Raw genomic sequence first — 14,575 nt, 5'->3', positions numbered from 1 at the left:
TTATTTTCAAAGAAAAGAAAACAGGAATAGAAAGCAGGAAGGAATGTCAGGGATCAAAACTGGTTTAGTTGTGGACCAAAATTAAATAAATATGATGAAATTTATCCACATTTTAATTAACTGGTGAAATGCAATTACAAGTGACTGTACTGAACCTATGGACCTATTTCATGATCCATTTGTTTTAATTTAATAGCGCTGCAAGATGATGAAATAAAAGGCCATAATAACAAATAAAAAAGCTAATGAAATAACAGGTTCAGTACAATAAGTTAATAAATATTTCACAATTGTATGAATTCATGGACAACTTATGAACTTATTTCATCTGCTTTGTATTTATTTAATTTTGGCATACAAAAACAACCTAGTACAACAAAGTACAATTGTGTTCTTAAAAAAAATCTTTAAAATATGAAGTGTCAATAAATACTTCGATACATTTAAGCATGCATGCATATATGTGTGTGTGTGTTTTATATATATATATATATATATATATATATATATATACATATATAGTATATATATATAATTTTTTGTTGTGATTCAGTAAAGTTAATTCATATTATTGCACGTCTGCTGCAAGGTCCAACCGATCCTGCTCGGCTTGTTCTGCTCCATTTTTCTTTGTAATAATTTTTAAAAAGCAGAAAGACAAGACAAGGACAAGTACAAACTCTTTGACCAATTCAAAAAAAAAAAAAGGAATGGTTAGAAATCAACGTACGTCCTTTTTGCCTACTGTGGGTTGTTAGCGCTGTTTAGCCTTCATGCTAAACTAAGCTAAGCTGAGGGAATGCAGCCCTGAAGAGTACGTTTGACGGATGTCATACACCAGGATAAACTTAAATAAGAAAAAAAGAAATCACACAACACTCAGTAATAATTATAAAAAAAAAATCAGCTTGGAAAAGAAGGCAGTGAAGAAAAAGAAAAACTCCAATCAGCTAAAAGAGACAGTGTGTTACCAGCAGGGGGCAGCCATGTTAAGCGAGCTCCAGAAGTGGTGTACTGTTGCTTTAAGAAGCCTTTTGAAAGCAATGGCTGTGTTTCCCCACAGGACTGCCATCCATTTGTGGCGGCTACACCCTGTACGCTGCTGACTACTGTACGGAGTTGGAACCGTGTGTACAGTAGCAAGACCGCCACAGATAAATCTGGACCGCCACAAATAATGAATGACTGGGAAACACTGAATTCCGTTAGCAGACACATTTACCCGACAAACGCTGAAATAAATTCCATATGTAGTAAATGTTTTTTTTTTAGTTTCCGTGGAAACGCGCCACAAACAGTACAAGTGATGGTAAACAGCAAACCACACGGCAAACTACAGCACAACTCGACGGAGGTGAAAGGTCGTATCCCAAATGTTACAAAACATACCTCTGATAGAAAAAGTGTCTTTTGTTGTTGTTGTTGTTGTTGAAACACCCCGAGCGTCTCAGTTCTCCCAGTCGGCGCAGGGCAGGCCCTCGTCCTCCGACTCGGACTCCGGTGACGCCTCCTTGATCCTCCTGAGCGCTTCGTGGATGCTGCGCGTCAGGGCGTCGGCCGAGTGGGGGAAGCCGCGGGCATGGCGCGGCGGCCGCTGCTCAGGGCGGGCGCGCACCTGCTTGAGGCGTACACCCTGGCGGATCTGAGCCAGGATGTTGTTGCTGTCGTCGTCCGGGTCGGGCGCCAGCACGCGGAGCTCTGCCTTCCTCAGGTGGAAGCTGCCGCGCTTCAGCGACGCCAGCACCTCGTCCATGGGGGAGCTCGCTAAGGACGCAACAAACGAGGGAAAAAAAAACATTTAAAGGATGAATATTTCGACTTTTTGTGGTCTCGCTGGTTACGCCGAGCTCTTCAATCGTATTAAAAATAACCCCGCCCACAACCGCTCACCTCGCCTCCACTGCGTGGCGTCCACAGACGATGTCTTCCTCAGCTTCTTGCGGGCCGTCAGCAGCTGACTGCTGTCGAAGAAGCGTGGAGAAAACGGCAGCGAGGACGACTCCGGCTCGCATTTAAGCGGCGGCGGGCGCTCGATGGCGGGCGGCGCCACTTCACTGAGATGCTGGTCCTCCAGGGATGGCGGAGGAGGTGGTGGTGGTGGCGGAGGAGGCGGTGGCGGCGGAGGTGGAGGAGCTACGGCGGCTATGGTGAGAATGGACGAGGACGCCGGGAGAGGAGGCAAGGAGAGGAACGGAGGAGACGAGTCCAGGTTGTCCAGATTGAGGGGGGGCAGGGAGACGCTGTCGCAGCCGCAGGCATCACCCAGGGGCGGGGCGGAAAGTTCCGGCAGGTCGGAGATGCAGTCGGTCTGCACGCTGGCCGCCTGCGTGCTGGGAGGCTGACCCGCTCGTTTCCGGCTCTGAAGCTGTCTCATGCGGCTGGACTTCACCTGGCCCGGGTAGCGCTGGGGGGGGGGCACAGAGACACAGTGGTCACGGACGCAAGTGGGTGGACATAGAGGCAAGGACTGGTTCTAGGATCCAGTGGACCCAAAGACTGGAGAGTTCTATTCTTTAGTCGGGTTAAGGCTAAGTTGTCCAGAGGGACAGGAACCATGGAACCATCAACTGGGACATGAAGAACGCCATAGTGTGCTGGGATGGGTCTTTGGTCTTTCCGGTCAGTTACCTGGTTGAGACTGCGAAGTCTGTCCAGAGTTCTTTGTCTTTCCTGACTCACACGTGCGTTCTGCTCAGCTTCATCTTCCTGGTGAACCTTGAGAAGAAAAAAAGTCATTTGAGTTCATGCTAACGGTTCCGAATGAGCCACCAGCTGTCAATCAAACCTGCAGAGAGGTGTGGTCCCTGAGGACCCCCTGACGCTGTAGAAGCTTCTGCTTGTGGCTGGAGATACAAATGTCCTACGGAAGGTGAAGTGATAGCTTGTTAAAAAAAAGTCTCAAGACGTCGGCGATGTGGTCTGGTCACCTTCTTGTTTTTAAGGTAGACTTTCTTGGCGGTGATGCGTCCTCTGCGGGCCTCCAGCTGCCGCGTCCTCTGCTGCAGGACGCCGAAGTCTTCATCTCTGAGGGGGGCCGGCGGTCCGACCGGATCCTCGTCGCCCTTCATGGCGTCGGGGCTCTCGAAAGCATCGTAGTAGACCACCTCCTCCTGTCTCTCTGCAAGAACCAGAGCGAGAGTGCTTGGTGAGCGTGGGCACCCTCCGGTGGACAAAAGGGGTCACACCTGTGATCTGTCGGCGTAGACTCTGCAGCTGAGCGGCGATCAGCAGCTCCTCGCAGCGCAGAACCTCGGCCTGGATGTCGTAGAGCTGCAGCTGGAGCTCGTAGTAGAGCGCCTCCAGCTGGTCCAGGTGCAACATCGCGTCTTCGCCACCCTGCAGGCTCTGCATCTGAAAAACGCAGACGCCCCCGGCAGCCATTAATTTACCTTTTTCTCTTTAGGATACGACTTTCTCCCAAAGTTGAGTGTCAGCTTCATTATTCGTGTCAAATTACAGCTGATGTTTTGCAGTCATGTGATGTTCTTGATAAATTAAAACGTTTGGAATGTGCTTTAGCTTAGCATGAACGACGTCTCCGTTTTTGAGGGTAAAAAGTTTGCGTCTTGTGTCTGACCTCCTCCTTCAAGCTGTGCTTCCTCTGCTCCAGGCAGATCTCCTTGGCCCGCATCAGCTGCAGTGTTTCCTTGGCGACGGTGTACTGCAGCCGCTCCATGCGCTCCACCGCCGCCGCCCACGCCGACTTGCCGAACTTGCGCTGATCGGCGCGCATTCGCTCGAACAGCGCTGCGAAGCAAACACGGTGCACTCAAAACGACAGAGGATGTTTCGCTGCCAAGCAGCCTTGCGTTCGTTTACCTTTCTGTGCCCGATTGGTGGTTTCAAAGAACTTGACGGTGAGGTCCTGGATGGCGAGAACGGCGGCGTGAGCCTTCTTCTGCCACTCCTCGTCCTCCTTCCTCAGGCTCTCCACGCGGCGGGGACCCAGGCGCTCTGTCTCCATCGAGATCTGCGGGGCGAGACGACACACAGGCGGAAGGGGGAGAACTCAGGCGGGTGTAATACCAGCAGCTCACAGCAGAGGGCTGTAAAAGAGGTTTCCAGCAAAGTGCTGCTACCTGTAGCTTTAAGACACCATATATCACACACGAGACTAGCATGTGATTGATGCTAACATTTGCACAGCAACATTATGCTAGGTGAGGTGACAAGAAAAAAAAATGCCATAAGATGGGTAGTGAAGCCAGACCCACTATTTTGAGAAGCGCTAGCTTAGCATAGCATAATCCAAGCAGTGTCCAGGAAGTGCACGTTCAAGTATGAAGTCTGCCACCTTGAGTCTGGTCACGTGCTGGAAGTGGGAACTTGGCGCCACGTGGACTCCCGGCTAGACCCCCATACCCCCCCCCCCCTTCCCCACCCACAAATCCCTGCTGCATGACGGCGAGTTAAAAGAAGAAAATGTCCACTTCCTGCGAGGCCGGCAGCTGTGTAAATGTAAAGCAGACGTACAGGAGAACACAGCCAACAAACCTCAGAGGTCTTTCGGTACGTGTGCGTGTGTGTGTGTGTGTGTGCACGTGAGGGATGGGAAGTCGGGGGGGTTTTTGGAGGGGTGGTCGATGACATCATTGAGCAGAAACACGTGTCAGGCTGAAGAACATGCTCGCCGTTGTCGCTGTGATCTCACCCGTCAGACATGCTGTGATGGACTACAAGAACGCTAGCTTATCTTAGCGGGCTTAGCAAATCTCACACCTCCTCGTGGACTCGCAGCCAACAGGTCGGCTTTTATGTGCCCCCCCCTCCCATGGCGTGGTGTACCACTCAGCTGGCCAGTGACAGAACACAGAGAAGGGACTCTCCTTCCTGCTGTTATCACCAGCAGCGTCACTCTCTTATCACGCTCAGTTGGGGGGGGGGGAAACAGTCCCTTTGGGGTCGCAAGGCTGAAATCTCCTTCACTCAGCTTAACATGACAAAAAACTGCAGTCCGACTACACTAGCATTTACAGCCCAGGGGTGTCCTAACTTTTTCCGGCCAGGCCACAGAAAATGTACAAAATGATGCACGCCGCATGGCGACCGTGCCATGTGCGACGGTAACAGGAGCAGTCGTCCTGTCTAATTCATGGCTGACCTCTCACCCTCGCGGCCAACCAGACACCGGCCTTCCCACAATGCATCATTCGCATACACGCTGTGCATCCTTGCCGGACGTCTGGCTTGCTCCTTTTCACTGCTAGAACCTTCTTGCCGCCAACCAGGCTTACACTCGCTGTCAAAAATCTCCAAGAAGGTTTTATGTTCTTCTATCCATGCTGTAAGTATGTAGTAACAGGTACAGGTAAAGGCAAAATCACCTGTACTGTGTAAGTAAGCAAATTAAACGCTCTAAAAAGCAACAGCGCTATGTACATGCTAGTACGTTTTTAATTGCATTACATGCTAGTTGGCACCGTGTCTTAAAACGCCTGCACACGCTGACGCTCACGCTTGTCAACGACACCATGACGCGCGGCAACCTCCATTCATGTCACGTCACATGACTTGACAGGTGCAAGAAGCAGCCAAACCGCCACAGAGGTTTCCGTTGGCATGCGGCACGATGCCCTGAGGGAAGGGAAGCACCGACGAGGACGTCCAACTTGAAGCTTTTCCGCACTTTTGTGTAGTAGTTTAGTACTCCCGCTGCTTGTTAAGCCGTTGGGGCTGGAGAGAATTAAAAAAAACTCTCTGGATCAGGGGTCTCAAACAAGCGGCCCACTAGTTTGAGGCCCCCGCCTTGATATGAAAGTTTAATGTTAGTGCGGCCCGTGCAAGTTTGATATGGATGCTGTATGGTATCATGTACCCAGAAAAAATTATTACGTTTGATTAATGTTCATGTTATATAACTGTTAATAGTTATCCTCCCTATCCGTGTGGAAGTGGTAAGTTTTTGGCTATTTAAGTTTAAAGGAAATAACTTGAAGGCTACAGTTTAGGTCGCTAGCTCTCTAGTTTGCGAGTTAGCATGTGTCTCAAGACCCTGCAGTTGCGCAATATGTTGTAAATAAAAAGAGTATAAATGTGACTATAGTCGTGTTTTGTCATGTCTACAGGGCTCTAATAATGCTTTGTTAATTTTAATCTGAAAAAAAATAATTTGTCCACCCACCAACTATATGTGGTTTCTTAAGTTTTTTTTATTTGCTGTTTTATTATTATTATTATTATTATTATTATTATTATTATATTTATTACTGATTGATTTATTTTCTTTGTTCTTGATTTGTTTATTTATTTTTCATCTTATTTTGTGTAGAAAAACAAAAAGTAAGATATTTGAGAACAGTGGAATGTTTTATCCGAGCTTTTCTTGTAGAAAATTGGAACCAAAGCGAAGTTTTTTTTAATTTTTTTGTTTTTAATAAATTAATAAAATAATTTTAATAAATCATTTTTTGTTTTTAATAATTTTTATTTTTTTTGGAAAACCTGATGTGGCCCAGTCTCACCCAGACCCGAGCTCCAGTGGCCCCCAAGTAAATTGAGTTTGAGACCCCTGCTCTGGATGATCCTTCCATAACAACGCTACGTTAGCATTAGCCTCACTGGTAACCTGCAAGTCAAAGTGTGCTCCAGGACAAGATGAGTTCATAAGACATGGCCCTTGGGTCTTTCCGTGTGTGTTACCTTAATCTGCTGTCTGCGCAACATAGCCAGCTCCCTCATGTCCCTGAAGGGCTGCAGCAAGTAGTGGTAGAGTTGGGTGGTGGCCTCCTGCAGCTCCCCGTACGCCTCGTCCTCCTCGGGGTAGACCTGCAGCAGCTCCACCATGCTGTCCATGGCCCTGTGCTGGTCCAACACCTGCCGCCAAAGACACGCCAGTCAACACCTGCATCGTCACCATCTTTCCCATACCTTCATCCACGTCAGTCAGTCAAGGGGTCACATCCACTTGTGGTTGGTGGTAGACGATCAAAATGCACCCCACTAGACATCTATAGGCTTTTCTCATGAGGTGAGTTTTTAAAAAGACAATTTTTGGTGCATGGAAATGGGTGAAATGTTCTACACAAAAAGTAGATATCAAAGTGAGATACAATATCTGAAATCATAATTTTACAGAAAAAAATTATAGTAATATAAGTAATATATCTCCGATTTCACTACACATATTAAAATTAAACAAGCTAAGTGGTGCCTGGTAAAGAAATAGTGCCTCGTTAGTCCAAAATAAATAAATAAATAAATAAATAAATAGTTAAATAAATAACTAAATAAAATTCAAAAATTAATACAGAATACAAAAATAAAATGGTAAAGAAATAGTGCCTCGTTAGTCAAAAATAAATAAATAAATAAATGAATAAATAAGAATAAATAAAAGAAAGAAATATAAATAATAAAAAATTCATACAGATAAATAAAAATAAATAAAATGGTAAAGAAATAGTGCCTCGTTAGTCAAAAATAAATAAATAAATGATTAAATAAATAAATAAATGAAAAATAAATAATATAATAAAAAATTTATACAGATAAAAATAAATAAAATGGTAAAGAAATAGTGCCTCGCGAGTCAAAAATAAATAAATAAATAAATGGAATATAAATAATATAATAAAAAATAAATACAGATAAATAAAAATAAATAAAATACAATTTAAAAAATACAGTAGAAATAAAACAAATGTCATACATGTATTATTATTATAAAACAATAAAGATAAGTAAATAAAGATAAAAATACATGTAAATACAGTGTCAAATAAAATAAGCCAAACTGTACATTGATTCCCATTAGTCAACACAAGCACACCATTGAACTACTACTGGTGGTCGTACTACTGCACTGCATCGTCCCGAGAGCTCCTTAAAACCCCCCACCGCCAACAGACTCCCTTTATCCCCAGATTAGCGCGGATGGAATTATGATGGGGATTTTATAGCGACTAGCCTTTCAAAATTCAGCCAGTTTTGCTATCATGGTAATAATAAAAGCAGATAGCAAAGAGCTGGCGTGGCTGTGGAGAGCTTAGTTTTGAGTAGCAGACCACTAAGCGGTCGTGATTCCTTGCGGGCCACGGTGCGTGACTGTCGGGGCCCGGCACCGTGTATGTATGCGCTACAGCGTTGCCTCGCCATGTTAAAATGCATCTCAAGTGCAGCAGCAAACGTGCAGGCAGAGAACAGAGGGGGCTTGTGGCGCTCCCTGGGCCTGAACACTGAGTGCCATTCAGCTCCCGACACTGCTCCTTCTGTTTACCTTGGAGGAGGCCCGTCTCCATGGCAACCCACTGCCACACTCTACGCCCGGGCTCCCGAAAAACCGCTGCGTTGCGGTGATTGCACTCTCAGCCTGCACATGAGCTCCACACGTGCGCTTGCCTCTCTTAAAAGGGTCACGACGCTGGCTTTTTTTTTTTTGTTACACGGTTGGAAAACTATAAATAAATTAATTAAAATAAAAACACAGACTGGTGGTGAGAATACTGCACTGCATCATCCTCATAACTCCTTTGAAAAATTTATTAAAATATGCAAACTGAAATAATGTCCATTTAGTATACAAACATTATTATAAACATAATGACAATAATACTATTATAAATATAAATAAAATATAGGTAGGGCGGCACGGTGGACAAGTGGTTAGCGCGCAGACCTCACAGCTAGGAGACTAGGGTTCGATTCCACCCTCGGCCATCTCGGTTTCCTCCCACATTCCAAAAACATGCTAGGTTAATTGGTATGAATGTGAGTGTGAATGGTTGTTTGTCTATATGTGCCCTGTGATTGGCTGGCCACCAGTCCAGGGTGTACCCCGCCTCTCGCCCTAAGACAGCTGGGATAGGCTCCAGCACCCCCGTGACCCTTGTGAGGAAAAAGCGGTAGAAAATGAATGAATGAATGAAAATATAGGTAGGGCGGCATGGTGGACAAGTGGTTAGCGCGCAGACCTCACAGCTAGGAGACTAGGGTTTGATTCCAACCTCGGCCATCTCTGTGTGGAGTTTGCATGTTCACACCGTGCATGCGTGGGTTTTCTCCGGGTACTCCGGTTTCCTCCCACATTCCAAAAACATGCTAGGTTAATTGGCATGAATGTGAGTGTGAATGGTTGTTTGTCTATATGTGCCGGCCACCAGTCCAGGGTGTACCCCGCCTCTCGCCCGAAGACAGCTGGGATAGGCTCCAGCACCCCCCGCAACCCTCGTGAGGAAAAGCAGTAGAAAATGAATGAATGAAAAATATAGTTAAAACAACACAAAACAAAATCAACATACAGCAGAAATAAAAAGCCACATCAATATTAAATGGCTGTACATGCATTTTTATGCCCAAAAAAATAAAACAACTCTTGCTGGATGCAGATACTGTACATGACATGCTAACTACGCTAGCCTCACTGATCTCCATTTACATTCCAGGGAGTGAGGCAAAAGCGCCCCTACTGGTTGAAGCTGGGTATAGCATCCCATTTAGCCTTGCTGGCTACAAGACACCATTCATAAACAGTCCAATAAATCAACCAATCAAGGTAGAAAAGCTTCAGTGGCCTTTTTAAAGCCACGCTTCTCCAATTCCTGATATGAGACGTGACAAAAAAAGCTCAAACGCCAACAACAGCTTGCCGAATTTAGCAGCGCCTTGTTGAGGGAGCATGCTGTGTAATTACAGGACGACTACATTTCCTGCAGCCGCAGCCCAGTCATCAGTTCCCGCTCATCCAGTTTTGTCAGAACCGGAGCTGCCGGGTCTTGCTCGTGGAGGATGTGGATGGAGGAATCTTGCCGGGAGAACAAGTTTTGTGATTGGACTTGTTGTTAATTCCCTTCAAACTGCCGAGGCTGACTGACGCGCAAGCAGAAGTGAGCTTTAGCGTCAGTGTTTGTTGTGATGACAATAACGCCGCAAAAAGCGCTCACTTGCACAGCGACAGTAAGGCAGGCTCAGTCTTCTTGGCTAACTAACGTGCTAAACCGCACAAAAAGTGTTCAGTGCTAAGATTTAGGTTTTTTTTTTTACTTTTTTTTCTCAAAAAATGGAGCAAAGAAGTGAAGGACAGATAGAGATTAGACTTTACTCGCGTTTGGTTGCTCATAAACAAGCTCTTATTGAATAGTCACTTTTGCGTAAAAGAGGATATTTAATATATTTATATGTCACGGACAGGTGGCTCCTGGAGGGCGCGAAATTTCCAACGCATTGCAAACTTTATATCCCGCTCTTGTCCTGCTTTGAGCACATTAACTTTACGTAACTTCAGTTTGTTTTCAGCTAATGTTAGCCACAGTTTAGCCAGACAGGCATGAGTCACATGTCATCTTTTTCCACCCGAAAGACAATCTTTTTATAAAGTTTCATTTGAAATTTGGAGAAATACAGATATTTTTTGTTCAATAAGTTCTTTTAAACCACTATTAGCAAATATTCGGACCCAGTGAGGCCAAAGTGTGGCCCAGGGGCCAACAGCATCAGCAAGAATGGACAAATCAGCCATTCAGTCATTTTACAAGAATAAAGTCAAAATATGGAGAGAATATATATTTTTTTACAGTAGTAACATTATGAGAAATAAAACAACAGAGTTGTTGGGAAATAAGAGAAAATATGATGAGAATTACTTAAAGTGTGTGAAGAAGTAGATCTATTTAGAACAATTAAAAATCAACAACAGAAAAGGAAAACAGTTGTAATTTTACTAAAGTAAAGTCAAAATATACAAAGAAAAAAGTTACCAAGTGACAAGAAAAAATTATGGTAATAAAGTCAAAATATTCACTAATTTTTTATACAAAGATTATTTAAGAAGATAGTTAAAATATTTAGAACATGAATTAAAAACGGGGTCGAGTGGTTAGCGCGCAGACCTCACAGCTAGGAGACCAGGGTTCAATTCCACCCTCGGGCATCTCTGTGTGGAGTTTGCATGTTCTCCCCGTGCATGCGTGGGTTTTCTCCGGGTACTCCGGTTTCCTCCCACATTCCAAAAACATGCTAGGTTAATTGGCCACTTCAGATTGTCCATAGGTATGAATGTGAGTGTGAATGGTTGTTTGTCTATATGTGCCCTGTGATTGGCTGGCCAACAGTCCAGGGTGTACCCCGCCTCTTGCCCAAAGACAGCTGGGATAGGCTCCAGCACCCCCGCGACCCTCGTGAGGATAAGCGGTAGAAAATGAATGAATGAATGAATTAAAAACGGGAAAAAGAGGAAAAACGGATGTTGATACTAATCACAAAGATGAGATGAGATGTTCTTGGAAATTGGAACATACTGGAATTTCGTATGTGTGGGTTTAAAGATATCAAAGTTGCATCCTTTTATTTTTCGCTGGAGAAAGTTTGGACACCCCTGCTGAAAACCATGAGTGGAGGGAGCCATCGTGTGCGTTACTAAACGCGGCAAGGCTGAGGTGTAGCGCTGTCAGAGCATCAAGACTTTGGGCCCACTATCATCAAAAGGGCGTCTATCAGCCGGAAGAAGGCTGTCAAGTCTTTGGAGAGGCGCCCTGACTGGCTGGCAGATGTCTGTCCTTTTTAAAGTGTCACCCAAAAAATGTCTCGGCCTCTGCCAACAGCTGTGGCGGCGAGGCGTTACTGCTGTAATTCAAGCGATTTTTCTGTTTTGTCTCTTGTGACACCCTTCCGCTCCTCTGCAGCGCCGGCCAGAGCGGGGGTCATGTTACAGGCGGCCGCGTGGAAGTGTAGTAACAGATGGTAGATCGTAAGGGCGGGTGGGGGTGGGGGGGATGCGGTGGGGATAAAGGAAGAGGAGGAGATTTGGGAACAATTGAACAGTGCATGCGTGCCACGGGATCTCGGTGCTAATGGATTCCGGTGAAAAGTCACATTGAGATGTGATCACACCCTTTGGAAAGAAAGACATTAGTTCCATTTCTCATTCAACCTTCATGTGGAAGACCCCCTCTAATAAACTACAACAATGGAGGAATAGAAGCTAGTACGTTAGTCACTGAATGCAATACCACTCAAAAGTTTGAAGACTCTTGTTGGGTGGTCTGCATGTGTCATAATCACTCTGACCCATCATTTTAAAAAAAACAATCCAATGAGGCGAGATTGTCTATAATGTGAGGGTGAGCAAATCAAGTGCTCCTTTTGTTTGTTGCCTGTGATGATAACGGCCTGTCATCACTTCCCCTGAGCTCACCTGTAATTCTAATATCCATTTCCAGAGGAAAAATGTTCCAAATGCTCCACGAGGAGACAAAAAAAACTGTGGAGTTTGGAAAGTGCAACAGGTTTGTCACAGACCTCCGTGAACTCACATCGGCTTCTCTTAGCATGTGCCCGAATACAGTGCACCTTGCTGGGGCATGCCAGGTGGCTCCTCCCTCTCTATACTCTGGTTCTAACACACAGGTGCTCAAGGTTGATGGGTCCGGATGGCTATATTACCAATGTTGTTGATTTGATGTGAGTCCGTAATAACTTCCTCCTTCCGATTAAGTACCATATTGTAGTAGTGTGTGTTTTGTGTTATGTTGGCTGATATTCTAGCTACGTTTGTTGACAACATGACAGCAGACGCGGCTCACAAATTGGAAATCTATGCAGGCAGTAACGGAAATTTCCGATACATGAATTAGGATTCCTATACCGGATCGGAGGAGCCCATTCCTAAAAATTGTAACTCTGCCCTGGGGCGGGTTGACGACAACTACAACTCAACTCCAATTCCCATTGCGGTCCTCTTTGTTTGCTGCAACGGCTTCCATCGTCTTTGTCGAATTGATTGTCGCCTTTACATGATGTCATCGCGTGATGATGTCAGGTTATTTATGTTGCAACGACAACGCCAACAAACAAAACAATGGAAGAGGAGGGAACGCGACTGTACTTGCTTCTACACAAACGGCTTTCGTGTAACTGTTCATGTGTTAGTAACCTGATTCCTCGGTACGGACCGATGGGTTCGATACAGAGCCTTACCGACTTCCCACCAGAATAAAACTATAATTTTGACTGTTCAAACTGTTGCATTTGTGTTCTATAGTGTGCTTTTAGATTTAGATCATTTCTGCACTGACCCAAAATTTGTTGACATTTTCCACCATGAGATTAAAGATGGCGTCTCACCTCCTGCATGCGTCTCTTGGCTCTCTCCAGCGCGTCCTCGTAGCCTTTCCTCCGAAGCTCGCTGAGGCTCTCGTAGTACTCCTCCGTGTCGTCGTTGTCAGAGAAGAGCACCTGCGAGAAGATCTTCCATCCGCAGGTGTCGAGAGCGTGGCCCAGGTACACCTGCAGCTGGTAGCACAGCGCCTCCGTCTCCCGTGGAGACGACACGACGCCGGGGCCGAACAGGACGGACCACACGCCGGATGGCTCCTCCGGGAAGGGTGGCAAGCAGGGCTCCAGGTCCGAGTTGACTTCGCACAGCTGGAGGTGGGCTGAGCGCAAGTCCTGAGAGGAGAAGAGACCGGCCCAGCTGAAGTCCTGACGGCCGCCTGGCTCGGGGCCGTCCGGAGGGACCTCCGGGACATCCATGGTGTCGACGAACTCCATGTCAGTTACCCTGGGTGTCACCATATCCCACGATTCTGTCGTCGTATCAGTTTTTCCTTTCTTCGGGCGAACTTTAGTTTGTTTGGAGTCCGCTTCTGCCGCCACGGGGCTCCAGTCGAGCAGCGGGTCCAGGAAGGTGGCCCGCTTCTGAACCGTCCGGTTGTGGCAGGTTATGGCGAACTTTCCCTCGACGTCGTTCCAGGCCACGATGAAAACATATTTGTGTCGCTCTTTTTCGTCGAACACTTTGGGTCGAACGGACACCCAGCCGGACTCGAGGTTGTCCTCCATAGCGAAGGACATGTCGGTCAAGACCGAAAACAAGCGACCGTCGTGGGGATAACAGTTGACGCTCGCGGCTAATGCTAGCTAGACAGCTGGGGAAAAGGTAGAAATGGAGGCAGCTAATGCTAGCAAGCCGATTAGCAAACAACAAGCGGTCAAACAAAGGCTCTGATATCGCCTGGAGCTTAATGTCTCCCCTCCATTAACAACGACGACTCGACACAAAGTGGGAAATTAGCGACTGTGATGGCGAACGGATGTCCGGGTGAGGGCGACACATCCAGCCCGGTTGTCATGACACCTGGCCGCCGGGATCACCTGCTGGCTGACCGCTGCCGTTTCTTCTTTGTGCTCAACGCGTGAGCTTGTGTTTACAAGCCGAGCGCGTTCACGTTAAATCCGGGGAAGAGCGATGGTGCGTTCATGAGCCCCGCGGAGAAAATCCAAAATTTCCTTTTCAGCGAGTAGCTTTAGCTCGTATCTGACTATAACCATCGATAATTGCACTTCAATGGTCGTAGTCGTCAATGCATGCACTGTAACCCTCCTTTAGGCTTCCATTTTAATCCGAAATCTAACGTTTGTCGAATAGAACATGTCCGTGTCTCTGCTCACCCTTTGTTCCTTCAGTGTCTCGCTCGCAAAGACGCGCACGAGGAGCATAAACATCTGCACGTGGGAAAACCCATGACGTCAGCACGCAGACGTGACTGTCAGAAGGAGGAGGAGCATGGGGGAGGAAGAGGGAGGTCGAGGATTGTTGTACGGCGAGCCAAGAGGTTAAAAAGGCAGTATTTCGTAAACAAGC

General features: G+C 46.3%; 1 protein-coding gene across 1 annotated transcript; it reads right to left on the bottom strand.

Moving 5' to 3' along the window:
- Positions 1-6: 6 nt before the first annotated feature.
- Positions 7-14,468, bottom strand: jmy (junction mediating and regulatory protein, p53 cofactor). The gene is made up of 10 exons (XM_058064473.1): positions 13,057-14,468; positions 6,640-6,813; positions 3,820-3,970; positions 3,578-3,747; positions 3,186-3,351; positions 2,928-3,118; positions 2,786-2,860; positions 2,629-2,715; positions 1,891-2,404; positions 7-1,764 (listed from the first exon to the last, which is right to left on the bottom strand). The coding sequence occupies exons 1-10, from the start codon at positions 13,783-13,785 to the stop codon at positions 1,448-1,450; spliced, it is 2,574 nt and encodes an 857-aa protein (XP_057920456.1). The 5' UTR covers positions 13,786-14,468; the 3' UTR covers positions 7-1,447.
- Between the last annotated feature and the right edge of the window lie 107 nt (positions 14,469-14,575).

The sequence above is a fragment of the Doryrhamphus excisus genome, chromosome 2 (genome assembly GCF_030265055.1).
Source record: "Doryrhamphus excisus isolate RoL2022-K1 chromosome 2, RoL_Dexc_1.0, whole genome shotgun sequence".
In the NCBI taxonomy this organism is placed as follows: Eukaryota; Metazoa; Chordata; class Actinopteri; order Syngnathiformes; family Syngnathidae; genus Doryrhamphus; species Doryrhamphus excisus.
This window is presented reverse-complemented; position numbering and strand designations above follow the sequence as displayed.

Excerpts from the sequence above, each read along its gene's own strand:
- jmy (XM_058064473.1), bottom strand. The coding sequence starts at position 13,785 with ATGTCCTTCGCTATGGAGGACAACCTCGAGTCCGGCTGGGTGTCCGTT. Across the intron at positions 3,971-6,639 it reads TGCGCAGACAGCAGATTAAG|ATCTCGATGGAGACAGAGCG; the intron begins GTAACACACACG and ends CTCGCCCCGCAG. Across the intron at positions 3,119-3,185 it reads TCTACGCCGACAGATCACAG|AGAGACAGGAGGAGGTGGTC; the intron begins GTGTGACCCCTT and ends TGGTTCTTGCAG.